The 25,369-nt window shown below is 48.8% G+C and overlaps 1 protein-coding gene across 7 annotated transcripts in view; it reads right to left on the bottom strand.

Annotated features, from left to right (window-relative positions):
• Window positions 1-25,369, bottom strand: part of DVL1 (dishevelled segment polarity protein 1) — an 88,065-nt gene that overhangs the window by 41,383 nt on the left and 21,313 nt on the right. For all 7 annotated transcript variants that reach the window (XM_068658319.1, XM_068658315.1, XM_068658316.1 and 4 more), the window contains exons 2-4: window positions 17,409-17,478; window positions 10,668-10,789; window positions 5,468-5,580 (exon numbers count right to left, since the gene is read on the bottom strand). In XM_068658319.1, the coding sequence (XP_068514420.1) occupies window positions 5,468-5,580; window positions 10,668-10,789; window positions 17,409-17,478 (305 nt within the window). The remainder of the gene's footprint in view (window positions 1-5,467; window positions 5,581-10,667; window positions 10,790-17,408; window positions 17,479-25,369) is intronic.

The following is a 25,369-nucleotide window of genomic DNA, read 5'->3' as shown; positions in this document are numbered from 1 at the left end:
GAATTTCTTGTATAGAGAAGCTCCTGTACGCAGCTCCAATAGATGAAAGTGGCTTTAGCAGTATGCAAACACTTCAGTTTCAACATTTTACACCTCCCAAACAGCACCAGATGGTTTTGAATTCACAGGAAAGGTTTTCCTGCGTAATTCAGGTGCATATTTAAAACATTAAAGTTTCTGAATTCTCTCTAGCTAATAAAAAATCCCTTCTCTAATTTTTTTTTTTCTAATTTAGCTGTTTGGGGTGTGGGGGTCAGTTATTATACTTGAATAACTACTTACATGAACCACGATCATGTGTTTTATTCACAAAGTACTCCCAGGTATCCACGCCCTCAGTCTAAACAAGACTCACTCTCTGCTCTGGTTCGATGCCTGTCCCACTAATAACCAGGGACTTTCTGCCCTGTTGACCCCCTGCTCCTGTTTCTTCATTAGGGGATGACAGAGTCCATTGAGACTGTCTGACAAAGGCCTTTCAATGTGTCACAGAGATTAGAATAAAGCATAGCCTAGGAGGTTAAAGTATGTCCTCCTTGACTTTTATCAACAGCAGAGATGGTCCTGCCTGAGGGACAAAAGCACATCAAAGCACAAAATCAAATAAGCTTTGAAAGCGGGAAACAGTGGAGCAGCATCTGCTCAAGGAAGCTGTAAAGAGGGCTCCGTAACCCTGCGAAGAACAAAGGTGAGAGTGTTTCAGGAGGAAGTCACAGCCAAGCTCGCAGTTAAGATAAAAAACAACAGAGCTTCCGATCCTCACCAATACAGAGAGTCTTTACCAATTATTAACATGAAACATGTTACTGCTTTGTTAACAAAGACTTGCAACCCCATCCGTGCAAAGTCTTTACAGAGAAACAGCTTCTGAGAAATCCCTACTTTGAGCTAGCACTGTTCAAGTTCCCATTGCAACTGTTTGGTAGCTGCAGTCCTTTATCACGGTGTGGTACATACATACTATAGCAGGAACTGCTTCTCCTCCCCAGCATTTGGGGATCCACATATCAGGAGCTTCCCAAAGCACAGGTCCCTGCCCAGCATCTTTCAGCTGGCTGCACAGGAGTTCAGTTCATCACACAGCAAGCTCGGTGTTGAAACACCAGTGTCAACACTTGACATCTGCAGACTTGTCAAAAAAAAAACAAAAAACGAGCAGTAGCTATAAAACATCCTCCGATGCCAAAGAAAACTTGTCCCTTAATTACCCCCATAATTAGAACTTGCACGGTCCCTTTTCCCACTCCTCGTCAGGAAATGGTTGGGGGAGCTTTGCTGCAGTCAGCGAGGGGTCCCCAGAACATGTGCCAGACCTCCCATGTTCCTAATTAAGATCCTCACTCTCCTTTCACTTAATAGGACGGTGTCAACTTTCCAAAGCAACACGGACTCTTGTTGTTTTAAGAGAGAAAGTGGAGCCCTGACGTACTGACAGCTCAGCCCTTTCAGCCTAATTTTATTTGAAGCTAATGCCAAGGATTGTTTTGCTACTAATTAATGTGAAAGGTGATCAGGAAAAGACATATTCCCAACTTGGACAAAAGCTGCTTTGGATACAAAGTGTCTCAAAAAAAAAAAAAAATCATTTCTCTGCACATGTAGCCTCCACAGCTTAATCACCATTCTGCCTTAAAATATATATACATCCATATATATATACCCACACAGGGTAACTTTGTCCATGCTCACCTGACAGAGCTCATCCTTCTCAGCTAGTTTACATTATTAACCTCGTTAAGAATAGAACAGTAGGATCAGAGCTAAAACTCTTTCCTCTTGCACACCTGGGGAGAAACCTCATGCTTGAAAAATGAGAATAATACAGCAAATTAAAATGTAGGCAATTCACTGGAAAAAAAAATACACCTCTGCTTGCTGATCCTTCATTATTTCCCCAGCCTTACTGAACACCCATGGATAAGTGTGTGCTCTGCATACACAACCTCATTAACCATTTGTGTTCCCATTAGCAGAGAACAATTTATTAAAATTTACAGAAAAGAGATGAACAAGTGGGTTTGCTACCAGTAACATGCTGAGGAAACTCAGCATCTACTCCTGACGGAGCTGTGCAGTGGATGGGGAATTGTTTGTCATTCCCTTTACACCACTAACGAGCTCAGTTAGGAACACGACATGGGGCTGTAGCTGACAGCACTGTACATACGTCTTGGCTACTCTGCATAATTAATAGTCTTGGAACAAACCCGTGAGTAATGCAGTGCCCCAGTGAAGATCACTCATCCTACCTCTCTATGAATTATTAGAGCTGTAATTTTGGTGTTACTTCAGCAAGCCTCTACAGGACGAGATCAAACAAACTGCATTTCCTTCTTTCTGCAGGGAAAGGAGGATTTACACTATTGCATAACGACAAGCGATGCACGCAGCTCCTGCCCCCGAAACTGGCCATGAACCAGGTGTCACAGCCTTGCTGCCCCCCCTCTGCCTTTGTCCCCCTTTTCCTATCGCTGTTTTCCCATTTTACATCCAACTGTGCTCCGTGCAAAGATGAAATGAAGGCTCCCAAAAAGAACAACCCTGCTAATAATGACCTTTGTTATAATGAAGCCTTGAACTCCTTCTCCATGATAAGGGTCTCCCACTTCTAATTTTACTGAAGTAGCAGTCAGGATACAAGTGCTGAACTATGCATTCTGGAGATGTGCTTTCAACTGAAAATAACGCACTGGTTGGGTTTGCTTTTTAAATAAAATCTTATTACAACCACAGAAATATTATGGACATTAAAAATATATATTTCATGGGACCAAAACGATACAGGTGTCCTTGCTTCATGCATGCTAACAAAGCTCATACGGATAGCTTGCTTCAGATTAGAGGCTTAAATTGTTCTGAGAACAGGTAATGTTTGCATAACTGAGTGACATGTTCTTGCCTGAGCACTGCTTAGACTGACAGGAAAAGGAGGAAATTTTTTCCCATTTGTAGCTAAAGGGAAAAGTATGCACTAGTTTCAGGCTGCTGGAAGCCACAAACTCCCGTGCCACAACAATGCCATAAAAGCAATCAAGATTATGGCCCTGCTGCCATCCAAAACCAGCCCTGCTGCCATAAATGTCCATGGCAGAACATGCATTAGCTTGAGCGGGATAAAAACCTAACATAAACTCCATGCCATCAGTAAACCAGGCAGATTTTCCAATCCATCCGTCTCCTAAGGGGTTGGCAATGACCATTTAGTAACCAGTTAAGATTGCCCAAACCCTCTCAAGATGCAAGCCCCTATTTCAGCACGAATTATCACTGAATAAGTCGGTGTGAAATATGAGTCTTGCTAAAGAAGAGCATGGGTTGAAGTCCCAGCGTGCAGGTCTCACTGAGACCGAAAAGCACACACGGGGATTGAGGTGGAGCAGAAACTGCCCAGAGCCTCACAAACCCAGACAGGTTCCTTGCAGCTCCTCTCCACTCAGAGACCCACACAGGCAAATGAGATGTTGCTGAGTCCACGCGACGTTCCTTAGAGCAGGAGAAAGGAGCAGCATCTTCCAAAACCGAGCAGAGAAGGTGCACGATCTCTCAGCTGCCTCTCCCGAAGCTGAAGGTTCAGCTGTAATAACACAGAGCCACCCACCGAAGCCAAAGGCAGCCTTCAACACGTGCTCTGGCCACATTAAGCTAGCAAGGGAGGGAGGGACACACACGAATGCAAAGGATAATGCACTTCAGACAGGTAGGCAGATGTGAAGACGAGCGTATTTTTAGCTCTGTGGTGAGCAGCCCTTGGGGCTTCGCGCTGCCATCCACCAAATGAGCACAGAAGAGCTGGAGCAGGAACGAAGGGCAAACAGCAACATCAAGTGTAACTCAGCACCTTAAAGGATTAAGCCTCCTAACAAAAAGAAACCCTGCAGAGAGAGCAAGAAATTAACCATAATGACTTCTAAGGCAGCCTATAGCAAACGTGGCCAATGGTCTTGAGGTAAATTGACATAACCTTGATCCTACAATGGGATCACATTCTGTAGAAACTTCGATATATTTTTTATATTTCCAGGCCTGAACTGAGCATAACACACAGAAATCAGAATGCACAGGAGGTCAAGACAAGAGCATCCTTGCATGGGGACATTTGGCTCAGTCGCCTTCTTTTCAACGTCATGAGCTACAGAACCTAAGAGATCAAAGTGTACAAGAATATATCCAGAAATCCTGCATTTTAGACAGACAGATAAAAAAAGAAAAAAGAAAAGGGGGCAGACAACCTAGGGAGGATCCCAGCACTTTCCTTCTCTTCTTCTGGAATGCAGAATGAGGGAGAACAACCAGGGGTAGAGGGAAGAAAAAACGAGACCAAGAAGTCTGTCTGGCTACGCTTCCCTTTTATCAGGCTCACAAAGGCACTTCTAAGAAGAGTGGGAGGAAGCGAGAAAGGAGGCAGGCAACAAACCAATGTTCAAAAAAAATTCACCTTTTAACATTCTTCCAGTAACAAGCTTTTGCCACAACACTATTAAAAGATTCTCCCTCTTTTTGTGATTCCCACAGGAATCTGCAAAATACCATGTCAATACCATGCAGGCAGCTCTCTGCTCCACCCACTGCTTGAGTAATTCTCATTCACCCGGAGTCACTTACAGGCTGGAAGGGTTAAAGGAGCAGAAAGACACCTGCTTCTAGCACACAGCACACAGGCCACTTCTGCTTTTCTAACTGGAGGCAAATACTTCAGTGGGTGGAGCTGTGAATAAAGGCTGTGATGGCATCTCTTGGGCCCAAGTATTCCATATTCTGGACCGTTTTAGACTCACTGGGTGGCATCTATTAATTCTTAATTAAGCCTGGAAATTCTTGTCTGGCAACAAATGAACAAACAAGCTTACTTTGATGTACAGACTAGAGGCAAGAGATGAAGTTCTGCAGTTTATGTGTGTGCTTTGGCTGCACATATGTTTAAAAAACGGATCTCCAGCCAATGTGCTGTAGTTATACAAGCAAAAACACTACTGCTGATCCAAGCCTGGAGAAATCGACAGAAATTATTTCTGAGGATTTGGGCTCAGATCTTGCAATTCTAAAATACTACGACTAAGACCCTCCAGCTCCCAACACATTGTACAGGTGCTGTGTTCTCCCTTTAAGTGAGCAAACCTGGATAAGGCTGTCAATCCATGGCAGTATGCAGCTCAGCACCAGCTACGTTGTTTTTCTTCTCCAGTCTAATTGCCTTCTAACACTACAGAAAGCTCTGAATTATATTGTCAAAAAGAACCTCCCTGCCACTTTACTGCAGGTTACCCAGACCTCTTAGAAAATGCTGAACTTCAAAGTGTCTCGAAGCAATTACCAAATTCTTCCATTATAATAATAATAATGGTCCCTGAAAGTATGCAGGAATGTATACACACTTCTCTTCTGCGGTACCCATGCAGAAGTAGTTGTTGATCTGAAAGCTTAACACACAAAAAGTAATGGAAAAAGGGGAAAATGCTACAGGACTCACCATCCTCGTGCCCTTCTCTGTTCCTCCGTCGATGTCTGTCTCGCCGGTGGCTAATAACTGACTCTGTTCCTGTTTCGTTGTCCAGTCCATCCCGGCTGCTGGCAGCATTTGGGCTGTTAGAAAACACATAGGAAGAAAACAGTGGAGTCATCTCTTTATTTCTTGTTTCTTTTTGATTTTTGTTTTTTGAAGAAACAGTTGCATTTCAGAGCATATTGGTTTAGAAGCCAGAACACTGTTCTGAGGATCAGCTGCAGCCTGCCACAGGCCTGTTGCATGGCATTTCCACAGGAAAAAAAGCCTGCTGGTGGGCTAAGAAAAGGGATCATTTTAGCAGGCTTTGAGATGACAAGGACAAAACAGCTTTAGCTGCTGGTACTCTCGCAGGACACGGGAACTCAGCAGCCCCATCATGACAATTTTAGCATCACACACCTGCAGCATACCTGCCTAACAAGGACAAACCCACAACGCTGTTTTTTGGAAGAAGAAGACTTGCCAATGCTAAAACTCAGCCTCCAAACCCCCCCAAGTTCCTACACCTCTCTCAAATCCTCCCATGGGCTTTTCAAAGATCACAATCCAAGAAACACGTGGGAATATGCATGAACTCCTCCAGCAGAGGCCATGCTCTACCAGGGGCTTATTATTTTTTTTTAAGCCGATCCCTGTGTTTCAGCACACTTCCTGAAGTGCTTGTTCACCTCAGCCAGGCTTGTTTCCCTGACCATAACCTGAGCTGCCCCTGTGGCTTGCTGTCAGCCAAAGGGCAGAAGCCTTACCTTACTGCAGCCACATTTAATATTGAGCGCTGACCTTGAAGGCATAAGTGTTGCAAGTCACGGCAAAGCTCGAAATAATTAAGTGCGTGTCTGTGAAACACTCAAAGAGACCCTGATCCTTTCCTCGTGTTCTCAGCTGTCTGAAAGCTCCACAGCTCTGCCAGTGCTGCAGGAAGCTTAACCTAACAAGTCCCTGTGAAGGGCCATTGGGATCTGACGTAGGCTAATGCCCTGCTGTGAAAGATTTCTCTTCAAAAGTTGCTGTGGATGCTCATCCTCTCTCTCCTGCAAGCAGCACCCACCGAAAAGCAGTCCCTGATCACACCTGCCCCTCACGTCTGTTATTTACACCCGACAGGCCCTCCTTGTGCACACCCGCTGCCCAGGATCCAACCAACAGGCCCCATGTTTTTTTTTTTTTGTGGAAGAGCTAAAAAAAAAAAAACAGCCTTCCTAGCATACACCCCAAGAACTTGCACCTTCTTTTCCCCCCGTCAGGTGGAGTGAGAACCCAGCCCTTCTGAACTCGGTTTCGAGAAACTGAGAAAGCAGGAACGTTGGCACCAAACCCAGAAGAGACTCCTGGAGCGTGTGAGCCCAAGCCAAGTGGGTACGGTGAGTCTCCAGGGCCTGACAGTGGCACCAGACAGAGGTTCCTGGTTCAGGTCCTGGCTCGCTGCCGGCTGCGATGTGTCAACCGAGTGACAGTCGAGATGAAAGATTAAGGGATTTGGGCAGCACGCTAATTCATTAAGAGCTTCTGTACTTAATTTTTGCTCTTAAGCATGAAACTAGAAGAGGTTAGGCAAGAGGCTTTCTTTCCCCCAAATTATTTGCTTGTATCTACAAATTGCAGCCTCATTGCTCAGGCACAGGAACGGTGTAAAGCACGCGGGGAACTCACATGAACCTTGGCGGCTTTCTTCACTGATGAAACCAGAGCACAGTACCTCTGAGACCTCGTACAAGGATGTTCTCACCAAGAAGTTGGCTGCTAGCACATCTTTCTGCTGCTATCCCTGCCCTCTTCCCTTTCAGCTCCACCGGAATATCACTGTGCTGACCAAGAGTCTTTTATTTAAGGCTAATCCTGGGCCTTTCCTTACTGCACACCCTGACGGCTGGGCAGGCACTGAGAGATCATCCAAGCCAAGTGAACATCAGCTGGAACAGAGCGAGCACATGTGCACAGCGTTGCATCGAAGAGGATTGTTGAAAAGCCTTCTGCAGCTGCACACCCACACGCTTTCCTTGTCTGAATGAGGTGTGCGGACATGCCCACCACAGCAGTTAGGAAACAGAGGCTGTTAGTCAAGAAGACGTTTGACTGCACGCTTTAAGCCCTGATGAGGCTACTGACATGTGAGCAGGTATGGAAGCGTTGTCACAAGTACCTCTGCATGTCTCCTGCCAGTAAAACTGAAAGGGAAAGGGGCTGACCATTTCCTAAGGCAGTGTTGCACACAAAGAAGGGAGCTGGGAGCTGTGCTAGCCGGCCGGCGAGGCTCCCAGCCATCTCAGCAGCACCATCTCGTGACTACTGCTGTTACTATCCAGCCCTAAACCATTCCCCAGGCTAAACCCGCTTCCAGAAGGTGCTGTACAGCCTGACAAAGGGCCCAGAAAGAGCCTTGGTTTGTTTCTCTCTCATTGCCGAGTGAATTCAGTTCAATTCAATTTCCAAAACGCATGCCCCAGTGCTGTGGGCCGGGGGCAGTAAGGCAGCTCTGAGGTCACTGCTCAGCTCAGTCCTGCACCTCCAGCACTAACCCGGGAGCTGCCTCACCCATTCAGACCAACGCAGATTTGGCAACCGCTGAGCAGAAGTGGCGGAGCACGAAATACAGGCTGAGCTTCAGAACCCTCACCGGGGAGGGAAAAAGTAAATTTTCTTTGCATTGAAGCAATGCTGGAGCGAAGCATCAGTGCTGTCAGACAGCTTAGCTGAGATTACCTCTTCGCATCTGGTAATTATCTCGTTCCCTGCGATGGCTGTGCCTGCCTGCCTGTCTGCTCCATCCATTTCTTGTAGGCTTTGTAGACCAGGAACATTTTTGTTTGTACAGTTACACAACGCCTAGCTTGGTCGGGGCTTCTTATATAAATAAAGCCTCAGTCATCAGTGAAGAAGGAAGACAGGAGACGACAGATGTGCTGGGTTTAATTGCATTTAAAATCCCCTCAGGGATTTAGGAGCCAGGAAGGTGAGTCTCTCTCAGAAAGGAACGTGATAGGTGAACAAACAGTGATACTCAGGTTTGGGCCGTGCAAGTTACAGGGTTGCACTCATCATCTCTTACCAGGAAACGCTTTCCAAGCACACCGCATGCAGAAATGGCTCTAAAGACACAGAATTGCAGAATCGCCACACCACAAGCCCAAGATCCAGCGTTTAGAAGAATGCTGAAGAATTGTGAGTAAGGAGTGAACTAGAGTTATGATGCAAGCTCTGGAAACCACGCTTTGCAATGAAAACCTTGAGCAGCTCAACCTAATCTATCCAAGAGTAACAAACCATTTCAAAATACGGTGAATTCAGTATCACTTGGAATCTTTACATCTCGAATAGCTGTCTTTTTAGATGAAATGCTAATAGCTGAACAGAATGAAGTGGCTTTGTGCCACATAACCGAGTGAGACACCCTGCCCTGTGCTATGGAAATAAGGTTAGGGCATTGTTAGCCTCATTTCTGGACTGAAAAAAAAAAAAACAAGAACAGAAAACACTACAAAATGTTAAGAGATTCAAGTGGGAAGAGAAGAATCAAAAACAGCGTTGAGGGAGAACAAGTTTCTGACCAGAAGGCTGACCCATCAGCCGGATTCTGTCCTGCATTTTGAAACAAGAAAAGACAGAGGGGTGGAGGAGAGAGGAAGAAGGAAGGCGGTTCATCTGGGAATGAGAACGTGAGCCAGGAAACACGACCTCCTGTGCTGCTACTCCTGACTCAGCACGACCTGTGTAAGTTACTTCACCTCTCTGAGGCCTCCCACGTTTGCTGTGTAACGTGTGAGTGCAGCAGGTGCACCACACCTCAGCTTAAACTTCTCTGCTCTGAAACACACAATTATTAGCAGTGGGGTTCTGCAAGCACGCTCCTGTGCCTGACTTACAATATAATTATTTTTTTTTACAAAAGATCTTGCAGTTATTACCTTTAGGTACAGGTCAGGAAGACAAAGAACTACTTATGCTTGCAAGCCATGTGACTACGCTCACTGAAGCCTTCCCTGGCCAACACAAAGCAATTCCTGGACGCACGAGGGCAGTAAAACCCTTGCAAAAAGCCCGGTGTCAGGCAGGGTTTGTATTTCTTTCTTGTCAAGATTTCTCGTCCCCCATAGAAACCATTTATCTGCAAAAGACTCGCCGAGAACACTCAGGGCTCTTCCAGGCACGAGCTATCTCGGAAAGCAGTGGAAAAATGTGACAAGGGGCACATCAAGGCTGGGTTTCCTTCTCAAAACATGCAAACCACTGCCTCGCTAGCACCGGGGCTGTGCTCCCTGAATCAGCCCATCCTTCTGGCTGTTTGTTCATGTCAGCGATTCAGAGTGAAATGCAAGGTGCCAGCCAAGATTGGAAAATGCAGCAGATGTTAATCCCTACATCCTAGGGCTGCCTGACACTCTGATCCCCGCAGCAAGAAGGGCTCAAAAGAGAGCGTCAGCACTCACAGATGTGACGAGCACGAGAAACTCTGCCAAGCTGAAGCCCAGAGAGGCCCCAGAAGCTCAGTTTAGCTCAGCAAACGCCACTTTTTATGCCGCAGGAAAGACGGGGCAGATTTATTTACTATACATAGAGAAAGAGGGCTTCTGGACATTAACGCCAAATTTACAACAGATGCACGAAAGCCTCAGAGAATACCACCATCTGGTTATCCGTGGAGAAAAAAAAATAAGCAGAGCTTTCTGGCAGCTAGCACAGGAGACAGGAAGGTTGGTTTCAGCTCTGATGTGGGCGCTCCAGCGCTGTACCAGCCCTTGCAGAAGCTTGAATATCCATCACTTCTACTCACTGTGCATCAGCTCACATTATTTTCTGTTGCTTGATTCCCAGTTCGAAGTTTCTCTCCGCATTCACCACGTTTTGAAATGATGGTAAGTGGTGAAATTCAGAACTTGGACTGCTTGAAGTCTAGCAGTTTATAGTCCTGGTGTGTGTGAGGTTTAAGAACACAGAAGACACGTAGGATACACATTTCTTTCTAACAATGACAGATTCCTTTTCTTCCCCCCTCCCTTTTAACTCCTCAGCAAGTTCTTTCTATTTTTCTAACAGTCCCAATAAATGGTAGTGTTAGGAAACCTGTACAAGGTCAGCTTGCAGAGGGAAGGAGGAATGTGAGGAAGAGACAACCAGGAACTGCGGTTTTTGGTTTAAATAAGAAAAAAAAAAGTCAACTTGCTCTTACTGGAAGGACGGAGGCCGGGAGTCTCCGATGCCACCTGTTCTCTCGATAGGAGGCGGGAGGTCTGCGTGGCTCTCGGTGCACTGCGAGCCTGTGTCAGAGTGGGAGCTTTCAGCCAGGACCAGCTGTCAGGAGAAAAAAAAAGAGAATTACCCACATTTGTATGAGTTTCTCCACTCCGACAGGTGTCGGCCACTGCTTTGCTGTGCGCTCTGTGATTATCTAAGAGAGGAGAGGAAGTGCTTAGTGCCTACTTGCACAGATTCCTGCCAGTCTTTCACAAAATCAGGTTGCATTCAGCCTCAGCACGAGAACTCCATCAGCCAGGACACGCAGGGAACACCCCAGCAGTTTCCTCCCCTCGGAACAAGCGAGCACTCGGGGCAGGGAGTGCACGTGTGCGTGTCGCTTGTCATTACAGCACACTCGGAGTTTCCTAAGCTTGCAAATCGTCAGCATTCCTTGCAAAATGCACGCACGTTGCAATGCTGTGCTTTCAGCCTGCTTTTGTCCTGACAACAAATAAAAACCCAAACCCGAAACTTGACAGCACAACGCCCCAGTACTGCAACTTCCTCCACAAGGACCCTCAAATGGAGAAAAATTCAAAATTTGGTCTGGACCAAGCACCGTATCTCAGAGCTGCCCCCACCCCTTTGAGGAATCTGCACTAAAAACAAAATCCGCCAGTCTCAAGAGCCACAGATGGACATGGCACACGAGAGGTTTTCTAGGCTCAGTCTCACTTCCAGTAAACGCAGGACAGCAAGGCCATCTCCATGCCTGTTGTGACATCTTTAATTAGCAGATAAATAGACGAGAGAAAGAAGAACTTGTCTGGCTCCCTATCCCCACCCTCCTCGTTTGTAGCTCATAATAATACCCTGATTGACAGTGGCTCTTACATTTTAGTAAGACCTGTCTCTATCCACTTCATTTATTATTTTTCTGTGTTTTGTTTTGTTTTTTTTTAAAAGAAAAAAAGGACAGAGATGCTTTGTGTTGAAGGATCCTTTTACACGCCTGGGTGAAAAGTGGCTTTCTGCATCAATTTTGTCAAAACCCTACTAACGCTGGAAAAAAATCCTAGACTTTGCTGTCCATATTTCAGTAAATTTCTGATAGCAAAACAGCATCTGTGCCTCAGTTTCCTCTAGAAAGGCAGGACACTATCAGTGTTGCAAAATGTAGATCAGACGAATTAATCTGCATAAATGCAATCTGAACCCTGGGGCAGAAGGACCAAACACCGCAGAAAACCCACCAAGGTGTGCCGGTCGTAGATTCCTTGTAATTGCTCTCTGCAAACAAAATGTGGTAATTCTGCTCCACTTCTAACTCAGCTTCACCTCCTAGAAGCGTTGCTTGTTTGTTGTTATTACAACCCTAACGAGCTGTCCTCTCCTACCCAAACTGTGAGGGCAGATGCCCAACACGAGGGTTTGGCCCGAAGTGAAAGCAGAACTCCCCCACCTGGGAGACTCAGTACTTGAAATTTGGGGATGAAAATGAGTGTTGCATTAAGCCGGGCACCCTGTGCAAAAGAAAGACTGCCGAGGACTGTCCAGGCCTCAAACAGGAGGGCAAGGAGGCAGTGAGGACGGGGAAGCAGCGCTGGTGGTACCTCTGCACCGGGACAGATGGAGGCCGAAGGAAGCAACTTGCTCACCTTGCTCAGGAGGAGTCCTAAAAGCAAATGCAGGCTTTGCACATCCTCACCTAGCTCCTTCTGTCGATATGTGTTAAATGTTTTGGTAAGAATGGGGGGGAAAACCCTGCAAAGCAGAAGGGAAGCTAAAAGCGATTCATTTGCTCATTCTCAGCCCGCGCCCCTCGCTGTCCACGGCCACCAGAACCAGCCCTGAACTCATGGCCTGGAGGTGGAAAGGTTCCCATCCAATTACCGTCCCCTGAGCCACCTCATCCCTTTGCCGAGTCGCTCTAAACAATATGTTTATAAGGCCTTTAATTAAGTAAATGCTCAAGGACCGATGCAGATTGTTACCTTTGACTACAAGGCAGCGAGGTCTGGGCTTCCTTCCCTTTTTAGCCATGAAGAGCTAGCCCTGTGCGAGGGATTCCGGTTGTGATCAGTTCATTTATCAAAAATTGGTTATAGACAGATGCTGGCTGTTAAAGAAGGGGATGGAGGAGGAGAGGGGAGGGCACAGGAGGGGACTGCTGCGTTATTCCTACGAGCACATGCCATAAACGTGGAATCTCTGGGCAAGAGCTTTCAGGAACAAAATCAAACCAGGGGATAAAAAGAAGCAAAGAAACGGAGCGTAGGCAAGATCTAAACTGCATCCATCCCTGCAGGCCAGGCTGGGCTGCGATTCCCAAGGACACACCACCACAAAGGGAAGAGATGCATCCTTTGGCTGCGCTCTGGGAACACCCCACCTCAGACCAGAATCCGCCGACTGAGATCCAGCCGCATCCTCTGGGGTGAGGACTTGCCCCCGAGGAATGAAAGCAAACAAACAAACAAAGAAAAAGCAAAACAAACAGGAGCCTAACGGTGAGATGGGTTCCCCGCCGTGATCCTGCTCCTGATAACAGGATCTGGGAGGTCCTGCAGGAGGACCTGACTTCAGAGACTAAAGCGGGAGATCTGGAAGCAATTAAGTTGTTAAAACCAAACACGGGCTGGCCAGATCTAGGGCAGGTGACAGCCGGAGCACTCACCCTTCATCAGAGCTCCCGGTCCTGACTCACCGAGCTGTGCTCAACAGCACTGGGCTAAAAATGCAGAGCTGGAAGGCTGCAAACCAGACTAATAAAGACACTGCAACAAGCATTAAGAACGGTTTTGTTGTGCTAAGAAAGAAAACGTGCAGTAGGAGACAGGACGTGCAGCCCAATTATTCAGCTTGCACTACCCAGCTGATTTTCCCCAAACACTCCAGCGACCAGAAAGGCAGCGCAGCACCAAACCCAGCAGGAACTGGACTCAGCTGGAGCCCTCGTAGCGAGGCAGCAGCCCTGCCCCTTTCCAGGCTGCAAAATGCCTTGGATTTGATGAATCTGCAGGATGGGAGGGATTTGAGGGGGTGCAGCCTCCTTCCCTGAACTCACCTCGCTGCAAGGGCCCTGGCTGCATGCATGGGATTCTCACTGCGTTTCCCCAAGAAAAGCGGCGTTATCCCCAGCTCCCTGGGCAGAAGCCAGCCCTGGTAACTGTATTTCCCCCACCGAGCTTCCCCTGAAGCTCTGAGCAGCAGTAGCATTTTATTGCACTCCTTTTCCTACGCCGTGCAGCTCGGGAGCACGTCTGCGGGCTGTGCACCAGCTGCACCCCAAAGGACCAAAACTGCTTCAGAGGGAAATGCGGACGTCTTCTGTGCAGCTCACGTGGAGGGAGTTAACAAGGAAATGTGGAACTCATTGCGGCGGCCGATTCAGTTCATTCCATCGTCCCAAGTGCTGGCTGCTTTTTCAGCCACCGTCACACCGGCTGCTAAATCTTGCCCAGGAAGCAGCGAAGGCTGTAGCTAATAACTCCTGGATGAAGGACTGGGACACAGAACTAATGACAGTCTCTGTATTTTGGAGAATCTTAATGGTCCACCACTGAAAAGGCAAACTATAAACCTAGTAAGCAGCAGCCCTCCACTCCAAATCAGTGATTCAAAAACAAAACACCCCAAAATCAAAAGGACAATGTGTAAGAAAACCAAGGACAGAGGAGGGCTGGGGAGGAGGTCCTGATGTCTCCCTGGGAGCAGTGACTCCAACCCAGCGCTAATCTAAGTGTGCGTTGAGTTCCCAGGGCAGCCAAAGTCAGCAGCAGCTAAAGACTTGCAGATCCTCCCTTGAACATTTTCCCCTATGAAAATCAGGCCTGCCTATGACACCGAGATCAAAGTTGCGAGCTATGACAAATAGAAGGATTCAAATGTTATTAAAAAAGATGAAACTCAGATTTCCAAACGTCAGTCATCTTGTAAACTTCAAAGCAGTCACTGCATCAGTGCTGAGAGGAGCCGGGGGGGAGGAGAGAGCTGAGCTGCAGCGGGTGCGCCTCATGTTCCAATTTTAAATATGTTGTCTGGAAGTGAAATACATACACACATCGCAGCGATCTGCAGCGAGGATGACAATTAGCACAGATGGCTTGGAGAAAGAATCCAAGCTGGCTGCTACCAGCTTGGATCCTTGCACAACGGCTGCACGTTTTCTAGCAAGGAAGATGACGAAGGCTCAGGTCCCTGGGGCTGGAAACCGAAGAAGGAAGCCCAAAATATGTTTTTTTTCCAAGAGGTAAAAACCAACTTTGGTTGTCCTGCAATATATGGCCGCAATTAACTGTTAAGTTCCACTGCATAGGATATGAAAGGGATCCAAACTGCCAACAATTAACTTCCAGCAAGATTTACAGAAAAGTCCCCCAATAATTAGCAGCAAATAGAGGCAGATAAGCACCACGATTTTATGGGTTTTAGCGTGGAAGAAGTAATTTGTGATTGGTAATGCAGGTCAGACACAGATGTTAGCTGATCGTTGAGCAGAGGGAACATCATCTTGTCAACATCATCTGCAAAAGGTGCTCCAAACGAGCTCTGGGAAGGGAGCTGCAACCTGAATCCCTGCTACTGGGGTGCACAATTAAATTTAGAAACAAGCTGATGGATGGAAAAGGAGGGAAGAGAAGTCTTTTGAAGCAGTTTATCCATCCCTACTACCTGTGCACAAGGAGGAGGATTTTAAGATTAAGTCATCAGACTCTGCGAGAGCTGCTGTCAGCTGCAGAAGACTTCCTACATGACCTTGCAGGGAAAGAAATGAAAAAAAACATAGAAAAGCTGTGTGTCTCGGTTCCCACCTATAGGGTGGAAATAGCAAACAGGCAAGAAATACAAGGAAAATGGAAAGCTGAGGTCTCCGGAGCAGCAGCTGCGTCTCCTACCACGCACATGCACATGGCACAAGGAGAAAGAAACACAGACAGCGATCCCAGATACGGCCTCCGAGCAAACCTGCAGCATAAAAACCAGACAGCAGCAGCCCGAATTTCACACAAGAATGGGGGGAAAGATATAAAACAAGGGGCAAGCCCTAGGAGCAAGGATTACATGTTGTTTTTTTTTTACGTTTGGCAAGCAGCCAGTAACCTAGCCTGGAACGGGAACCACAATCAGAAAATTGAATTGAATTTCAGAAATTGTAACGTTTCTCTGAACCTAAGACAGTAACAACCGCAGAATTAGAACATAGCATTTGGTGCTTGCATATATTTTCCCTGTGTTCTGATCCTACTGTTCTTTATTCCCTCCTGCTTTTCAGGTGGAAAACAGAGAAAAAGGCAGATATTTTCATACTTCGAGTTATTTAAGAATCTGGGAAAAGAATTCATCTCTCAACGTGAGATCAAATGCCCTCGGGCTGTGGCTCACGTCGGGTTTCTGGTTGGAAGGGGAGGAGGAAGGAGGAAGAAGTGAAACAATCGGGATGTAAAAGAGGATGAAATAATCCACATCCTTATTCATGTGGAATAGTTTGGGGTTAGGGTTTGTTTTTCCTCAAACTGCAGAAGCGCTGTCCCTTGTCGGAACAACCCGAGGCCTGTTTTGCTGCAGAGAAGAGCCACCACCATGGGGTAGAGGAGCTCAGGCTGAATCATCAGGGTGCTGAATCACCAGGGCAAAAGAGCCAGCCTTGAACCAGCCTGCGCCGAGGAAAACAAACAGAGCTGGGCCTCCGAGTGTGCTGGGGGAAAGGGAGACCCAGCTCAGGCACGCAGAAGGCACCAGCCTGCTGTTTGTATTTGGTGCTTCCCAGGTGAAAGCGTGTGAGAAAGGGGAAGAAGCAGGAGGGGAATGACACCGAGGAGTCATACAGCCCAAGTGTTGCACGCTGAGGAGGAGATGAGGGCTTCTCAGGATCAATTTGCTCCCCTGATACAAGCCACTGCTTCATTTCCATCCTTTTGCTTTTAAATCAGGTGCTGCTCTCACACTACAGCGACATAAATGGTATCTTCGTGGCCTTTTTCTATCTGGAGCTATTGGGATGCTCCCTTCAGCTTGTTATTCCACACGAAACCCATTCCCACACAGCCCCAACATCTCGCTACAGAACCCAGCGGTCCTCCCCCGGGACTCCACCAGGACCACCAGGTCTCAAGACAAGAGCTGTATTTTTATTTAAACACTGCTCTTATTCCTTAATACCAACTACTTTATTCCAGAGAATGCAGATTCCTTCCAACACCTGATTTACTGCTCCATGGGGCACGGCACATGGGGATCTCCCCTTCCTCGTGAGGGCAAGCAGACAGATCCCCTGTGCTCATTTACACCAGCGTGACAATCGGTTTGAAACACTCACTGCTTTTTCAACCGAGGCACTTGGCTGGGTGGCGATACGTGGTCAGATCTACGAGCACACCGGTTATCAGTCAGCTGTGCTGCTGAGTCAAACCGTTGGAGCACAGAAGCAAAAAAATAAAGGTATGCAGGTCCTACAAAAAAAAGGTAGCTGTTCCTCTGGATGCATTTCTCAGCAACAACTGCCTTTCAAGAGGGTACAGGCTGAAGGGAGAACGGTCTCCCAGTTTTTAGGATCTCAGCTGAATATAAAATCTAAGTGCTGAACACTCGGCACACATCGGGGTGTGCAGGAGGGCTCAAGTGAAGCTCGTGCATTAGAAAATAAGATGCCTCTGACCATCGGGATCCACGTACCAGCTGCCCTGCCGCTGTGTCAGACACCACACACACACACAGACCCGAAGCAACGTACCCAGGACACCACTCTTCCATTGAAGCAAGGCAGCCTTGCATTGTCGTCTGAGATCTCCTCCTTCACCACCCTGAAAAAAAAGACAGAAAGAAAGTCAAGAGGTTGAAACGGAATCAGACCAGCAAGATTTCTTAGATGGGTCCAGGAAAAACACGGATTTTTATTAAACATTGGTGCCAGCAAGTCTTGAACAGCTAAGGGACTATTAGAGCAAAGGAAGCAAGCAAAAATAAAGGGTGGAAGAGTAGCTGTCCAATAACCATCCCAAATCGGAAGGCACAGAAGTAACTTCCATCATTTTTTCCTCCTTTTAAAGCTCTGAAGGTGATTAAAACAGCACTGTGCTAAGCAGCCCCTCTGTCGGAGCTGAGAGCCTCCAGCCCTGAGGGGCTCCAGACCCAAACTGCAGCCCCGAGGGACTGAAGGCGTTGTGGTTTAGCTGTAGCCTCATCTCCTGGCCAGCAGAGCAGCCTCTCAGCCACCAATGTCTCGGTCACCTTCGTCAACTCGAGCTCTCTTCCCACCTTTGTGGCTCAGGTTAGGCCTGATGAAACCTTAATCCAGAACTCACCCCCTTATAATTAAGGGCAACAAAGCAGTGATTTGCCTGGCCAGCAGCAGGTTTTTGGTAAGGGTTTCGGTTCTGCAGCCCCTTCCTGTGGTCACTGTCCCAGAACCAGCGTTTGTGCCACAGCCTGAGCTTGGGCACGGCCGGGGCTGACCCACCAGGTACAGGTGACTACCAAGGGAACAGGGATGTTCCCATCTTATTTGGCTTAATTCTGAGTTTCCACTTCAGCAGCTGAAGCTCCGTGGGATGCTCCTGCTCCCCAAACCAGCGCAGGAACCAGCACGGCCCGCGTTTAACAGCCTCGCCTCCAGTCCCTCAGCCAGGCCTATTTATAGCCCCGACGAGATATTCTGAATTCTTCCAGCAATTCACTGCTCGCTCATCCTCTCAGGAAGCAATCAGGTTTCCAGCCTGCGAGATCTCTATCTTGCTGGAGGCCACGGGAGCCCACAGCTCTCCTACACCCGGCTGCAGGGGCTCCAAAGCCCGTCCAGGACACGGAGACCCTCTGGAAGCAGCCAGATGAAAAGAGCAGGTTCAAACCCTGGGTGCTACGGGCAGTGAGGAGCTGCTGCCTTCGCAGCAAGCCCCCCAGAGCCAGCTTCTGCCTCGGAAACAATCACAAACGTCAGCTCTCAGCAGGGCTCCTCAAGCTGTGGTTTTTCCGACTGCTGCTTTGGGCTGGAGAGGTCCCACTCCGAGCTGCAGAGATTAAGATTAAGAAAACCCCGCGTTTGCATCAGCTTCCTTAACAAACTTCCCTCGATTATCCAAGGCCACGAGCCCTCAGAAAGTGTTTTTTGTGTTTAGAGAAAAAGCAGACACCGCCGGAGGCTTCTGCAGAGCCCACCAGAAAGGGAGATTTTAAGAGTTTCGGAAACCAGACTGCTGCTTTCGACGCGTGTTTCGTGATTGCGTTTCAACTCCGGACTCCTGAACGCGGCTAATTCAGAAATTCTGACACCAGGACTCGGTACAACAGCTGGGCTGCTTCGCTGTCACAGCCCAGCCGTTTCGTTTCCCATTTGCTTCACAGCTGAGAACCCGAGAGGGGAGCTCGGGGCCAGCTGCGCGGGGTGACTCACGGAGCCACGGCCGGGTCGCTGCCATGTGTTGCTGCCGACCCACGAGGCAGGCCAGGAATGGTCCATGGTGCTGGTTACAACATTTCAGGAGCTGGCAAGGAGACAGAGATGAGTTGTGGGGCAGTCAGCTCCCGTTTGGCTTCTCCAGGGCGCAGACATCCCCCTTTATAATAGCAGCACAGAGTCACCATCGCACTGGGCTCAGTTCTCATCCCTCCTCTCACCCAGCCCAATATCACTTCTGCCTCGAAAGCCACCAGGAGAGCTTTTGGAGGAGCTTTTGGAGCAGAAAAGCCGAAGCAACACGCTCACGTGGAGCCAAACAGCAGCCTGGTAGCAGAAACAGACCTCTGCCCTCGAGTCCCTGCCCGGGGACATCTGGGTTTTGACGTCTCTAAGCTTGAGAAAAGCCAACCTGAAGCCCAGGCGAGCTCAGTGAAAAGCTGTGGTTCTGTAACCACATTTTCCTTTATTTATGTTTTTGTCTTTCTTGTTGCTGTGTAAGAAAACCGCAGCAGCCACAAAGCAGCCGACTGCGCATGGAAGGGTGTCGTGTTAGGAGAAAGGGAAAAAAAAACAACAAATAGGAAGGAGGAGAGAGGAGAGCAAACGGACGGCTTCCTTTCAGCTTACTTCTGGCAAATTAGGGACAAACAACCCCATTTTCACTTTTTTTTCAAGTAGGAAAGAATGTTCTCCTCTCTCTCCACGTGTATTTGCAGTGTTCATGGCTAGCAGGTCAGCAGCAGGCTTCACCCTGGTCCCAGTATTGGGAAAAAATCATTTAACCCCTACCTCATCTCTCCTGCCTTCACCTTTTGGTAACAGGGAACAGCTCACAAACAGCAGTACTATTTATCACTCATTTATACCTAGACTCTAAAGAGGCAATTAAGAGTAACTCCACTGAAACCAGCAGATATCCCGGGCTTTAAAAACCTCTGGGAACGCACCGAAGCTCTCAGACCTGTAATTCTGGAGCTGCAAGCTCGGCGTGCAGGCAGAGGACTCCAGCACTGCACATCTCCAGCCCCAACGCCCTGCCTTGAGCTCAGCCGTTCCCTTCTGTCTTTCACAGTCCTGGGGAGAGAATGGGAATCAGAGAATGAAGATGCTGCAATAATTTTACCTTGACAGCTGCAGATTTTGAACGACAGCATCTCCTTTTGCTAAGGAGATCAGGAGATGCCACTTGCTGCGCCCCAGGAACCTCACGCAGAAGTTTTGCATCAAGCTCAACAACCAGCAAAAGTCCCGGACTGAGAGCTTGTGGGGTTCTCTCCAGGGGAAAGGCCTGGGGAGCTTTTTAAGTCTGACCGATGCTGTGGCAGCCAGGATACCCCTGCAACATTGCAGTGGTTCAGGTGGCATCCTGAAGGAACGGAGGGGAACGACTCCAGATCTGTTGCAACCTGAACTCCTAAAGATAGCCCCGGGCTATGAGGCAAGAGAACGACAGGCTGTAATTCCCAGCTTGCTCTGGGGAGCAAGGAGCAGTGCCAAGAACATCAAATGTGGCAGCAGCCACGCATTTCAGATACCACTGTCCTATAAATCATGGGTCCTACAGGGGCAGCCCCTTCCAACGATCAATATCTCGACTCCTGAGGTGTGGGAGACCTGCTCTAGGGAACCTGCTTTGGCAGGGGGTTGGACCCGATGATCCCTGGAGGTCCCTTCCAAGCCCTTCAATTCTGGGATTCTGGGATTCCTGAGCCCCCGGGCACCTGCTGTGCACCACCAGCGAGCTCCCCGCTGTCAAATCCCCCACGGACGCAGCCTGCACTCGAGGAGAAAGAGCTAAAAAGGGTGGGGATGTGCGGGGAAGGGGAGGAGGGAGCAGTTCTCAGCAGCTCACATCCTCTGCTTTATTTGCCTTAGAGGAGATTTAAGCACTAATTACTAAATGAAACAATCCCGGCTGGTAGCAGCCCCTCCTTCCTCTCGCTTCCTGGAATTGTGTCTGGATCCTCCAAGGCTGCTCCCACCCTCCCCTGCACAAATCGGTGCCTGAGCCTTTACCAGCCCCACTTTGGATCCCCTGCTGATCCCCCCACCTGGCCCTGGGACAGGTTTACACCCCTGTCACCCTCCCAGGACCCTTGCCAAGCTCTTTGCTGCCTCACAATAAACACCGACTCCACCGTAGGCACACGAACCAAACCCCACAAACCTCTGACGCGTCTCTGCTTCGCAAGCGTTCAGACACCTGGGTATTAAACACTGGGGTTTAGCACTGCACACGCTGGCATTTTGCTTGCATCGACAGGAGACAAGCTCCCGAATTTCCTAGGTGACTTTGGCTCCCTGCTTTTTCTCCAAACGAGGACTGAGCAGCTTCATTCACTTCTTTTCATGGCTCGCTGGGAGATTCTCCGGGAGCAGGTGAGGCAATTAAGGCATTTGTTCTGGGTGTACGCTCACTGACTCCAGCCACCGCAAAGGAGGGTTAGGGGATGATTCAGACATTAGTTTTGATTCCTAGCATCGCAGAATCTTGTAGGCTGGGAGAGAAATCCAGAGGTCACCTCGTCCCACCTCCTGCCCCAAGCAGGTCCAGTTGCCCAGGGCCACGTCTAGTCCGTTTCTGAGGATCTCCAAGCAACTTGGTCTCACTTATCCAGCAGCATTTTTCCAAAGGAGCTGTCTGAGTTAGTAAAACCATAAGTAACCAGAAGTTCACATCTGCAATGAGTTAATACTGAGGGAAGCTACTTGTAGGATTCTGCTCACGGCTTTGGCTCACCTGGATCCTAAGCTCACTCAAGAGCAACTCTTCCTTTGGAAGCTCCCGGCTTCTAACGTGGTTTGATTGTTAAGAAAACGTAAGTCAAATAAATAAAAGGCCTGCAGCTCCTTCAAGGACAGCGCAAAGTGCAGAACGCACACAGCGAGCCCAGCAGCAGACAGCTGACCTGCACGCTTTGTCTGGTGCTGGAAAAAAAAGCCCCAAAAACCCCTCTCCCCCTTCTGATCACATGAAACTGCGACTACTCAACTGGAATCCGAGGCTGCGGCTCTAAAAATAGATTAACATTTGGGTTTGAGCCCTTAATGCAGAATTAAAACTTTAGCTGAGGCCACCGGCAGCGCCACGGCACGGGATCAGCACTCTCCTTTTTGGGTTGTCACTCCCCAAACAGCACCGCCAGCTCTTTGCCTCCTGCACGTGCACTGCTGCGTGCCAGCTCCCACGGAAGCTGTCCGAAATGAAGGTGGACACTCTACTCACACATTATAGCACCAACGATGCAGCCAGCCGTGGAACAAAACCCTCTTCCAAACACTGCAGCACTCGCCATCCCTCCTGCATGATGGCAGCGTTAAATCAGCTCTTAACCCTGCTGGAGGCCAAGCTTCTGTCCTTCTGTCGTGCACAAAACTCCTGCTTATCGGTTCCAGGGAAACCGGAGGGCTGAGCCATCAGCTCTCGGGAAAGCTGCAGGATTCTGGCAAGCCTTTGGTGCTTGGGTTCTGCACCAAATACTGATCTGAGCTCAAGGCGTCTCCGTGGCAGAGGAGGATGAGGGGTGAGGCTTAAAAGCCTTGCGAGGCTCTGGGCCGCAGCTACGTGGTGCAGGTGTATTCAGGGCAAAATCCAGCGGCTGTAGAAAGAAACCTGGCTTTTTGCTGTACCTTTGGGCACTGCTCCAGCTCAGAAACCAGGGGCAAAATTAAAAATGAATTTCTCATCACTCTGCCTTCAGCCATTAGCGAAGAGCATGACTGGGAGGGGATGCAACCATGTAATGGGTAAGGAAACGTACCGAGGCCAGGCCAGCAGAGCATCCCCTAAAATTCAGGGATCTGTGACTGCCTCTGGAAGCTGTGGAAGTACCAAACGCCCGGGAAGATGGCAAGGCTTTGCTTCCAGCTTGGGGAAACTGCTCGGCTTCCGATTTTCACAGCTTAGCACCAGAATTGAAATCAAGGTCAGGGAACAGGGCCTGGAACCGCAGCTTGCAGAGCATCATTTATTCATCAGCTTGCATCCTCACACAGATGCTTTGGAAAGCCTCCGCTGAATGGAGTAAGGACTACCAGATGATCTAGCAGAGAGCTGACTTGAATCTGCCCTTCAGCCGACACATTTCCAGCACCAAGCTGCTCTTTTTGGGCCTGAAGGGCAGCTAGATTTGTGCAGGCACACCAGGGGACCCAACCAAATTCACAACTAAATTCAGGTCCTTCACGTTTACAGGTTCCTTGATGACTATTTAAGACAAACCATCGAGTGGTGTGAAGCCTCCCGCGTTGGTCAGAGAAGTCCAGAGTCCTGCCCGAAGCCAGGTCCCTGCACATCACCCAGAAAAAAGCAGCCGGAGAGCGAGAGGGAGGGAGGGACGTGGACAGGAGTCGTGCTGCAGCACATGGTGAAGGTGTTCAGGGTGTTCAAGTCCCACTAAAACGCAAGCACTTCTGCTATTAGAGGCTATTATCTATAGAAATTAATCTGTTTTGATTTCAGCACCTGATTGCACTGCCCCCTCGTTAGCTAAGCCAGCAGACACAAGTTACACGGAGGGCCTTGCACCTCCAGAAAAGAAAACAAAAACCTGGGGTCGCAGAAAGCCACTCACACAAGAAACATGCCCCAAACCATCAGCACAGCGTGGAAAAAATTCCTCTAAGCTGCTTACAGCTCCCACATCTCCCCACAGGAGCAGGTCATTCTTCAGAGTCTTTTTCATCAAAGTTCTGGGCCGCAGTTAATCCACATTTCAAGAAGTTTTTCGTACAGCCTTCCTCAGAAATGTAACATTGCCTTCAGCCTTAAAAACCTCTCCTTCTTTAAGCAATCCCCCGCAGCACTGCAGGAACAGAGAGCAACACGCTGCAAACTCATGCAAATCGCAGCGCACCTCTCACAAGGCAGAGGGACGAAGCCAGCCGCTTTAATTTCACTGTGCAAAGGCAAAAATCAAATACAATGAAGCGGGCAGCGTTACGGATGTGCGAGTGGCAGAGCCCTGAAGAAAAGAGGTGGCACTATTACTCCAGCTCAGCCCTTCCCTGTATTCTGCAGGCCACGCGAGATAGGATGAAAGCCACGGGAGGGACAATGACACCTTGCACGGGTTCTGTTTGGGGCCACGTTTTTGAGCAGCCTTATTCATCGTAAAACATCCCTTTATGTATGGCAAAAAGCCAACCCATTTGTTAGCTGCTGAGCACGTTACCTGTATAAAGATATATTTGAAGATAATAAAGAAAAATGTGAGGAGTCACCGTGATCTGCCTTCCACTCCTCACTCCGTACCAGAAGGGCTGATCTGAAGGCACCCAACGTACCGAGGAGCAGCACAAGGCACACCAGCCACCACCTCCACCGAGGTTCTCCTGCATCCCCAGGCTGCAGCAGGGCTCGAATTGTGTGTTTTGGGGGGAGAGTTTTCAATTTATCCCGTGGCACAACTTGAAAAGCTTCCAAGAGCTGTAACCAGCGGTGCCACGAGCAGGCAGCGCTGTCCAGCAGCGGTCCCTGCCCCTCACCTCCCACCCTCCTTGCACCACACGAGCCCAGGGGCTGGGGAACCGATTCTTCCTCTCAAGCAGCCCTGCACTCAGCAGTGCCACCTGCTCCAAATCCTTTGCAGAGGGAGAAGCAAGCAAAATGTGCACAATAAGCAAAGCAGCTGAGCCACCCCGACAGCCTTCTGGCTTCTCCGTGATTTCCCTTTTCCCTCTCGCCCTTCACATTATTTAATGAATGATTTTTGTGACTCTATTACCACCTCACTGCTGTCAATGAATCTATTCTTGCAGCCATCCCAAATGCCAGGCACACCTCATCAGCTCTGCCGTAAAGACAAGGAAATCATGATAGGAAGGGACAGGTCAGCAGAATTACGATCTGACCCCAGATTTCCAAGTGCCAGCCCAATGCTTCAGTTACCAACAAAAGAACATTAAAAATCCCCTACCAAATTAAATAGTTCTTGACAACACGCTAGGAAAAACCCCGTTAAAGACACGAGCCGCTTGTGGAGTGCCCATCCGAAACAGCTGGCTTGGATTTTGCTTTCCCCAGGGTGCAATTAGCTTCCAAACTGCAGAGCGGAGAGCTCCCAAAATAGCGCAGCATCCCGGGGAATTTGGATGCAAGGTCGCGACCTGCCTTCAGCCTGCAGGGGCTCGGATTTTCAGCAGGCTGCATCCCCGCCGTGGTGTGGAGCTCCTTGGGAAGCGTTGGGAGCTCCAGGGACATCCCAGATGTTTGGGATTTTATTCTCAGACCTCAAGCCCGAAGTGCAGAGCCCTCGGCCTGGCAGCACGCACCAGCTCCAGCGCAGGGCTGCTCCCAC

This window comes from Anas acuta, chromosome 22 (assembly GCF_963932015.1).
Source record: "Anas acuta chromosome 22, bAnaAcu1.1, whole genome shotgun sequence".
Lineage (NCBI taxonomy): Eukaryota > Metazoa > Chordata > Aves > Anseriformes > Anatidae > Anas > Anas acuta.
Note: the sequence above shows the minus strand (reverse complement) of the source record. Positions and strands in the feature narration are given on the sequence as shown.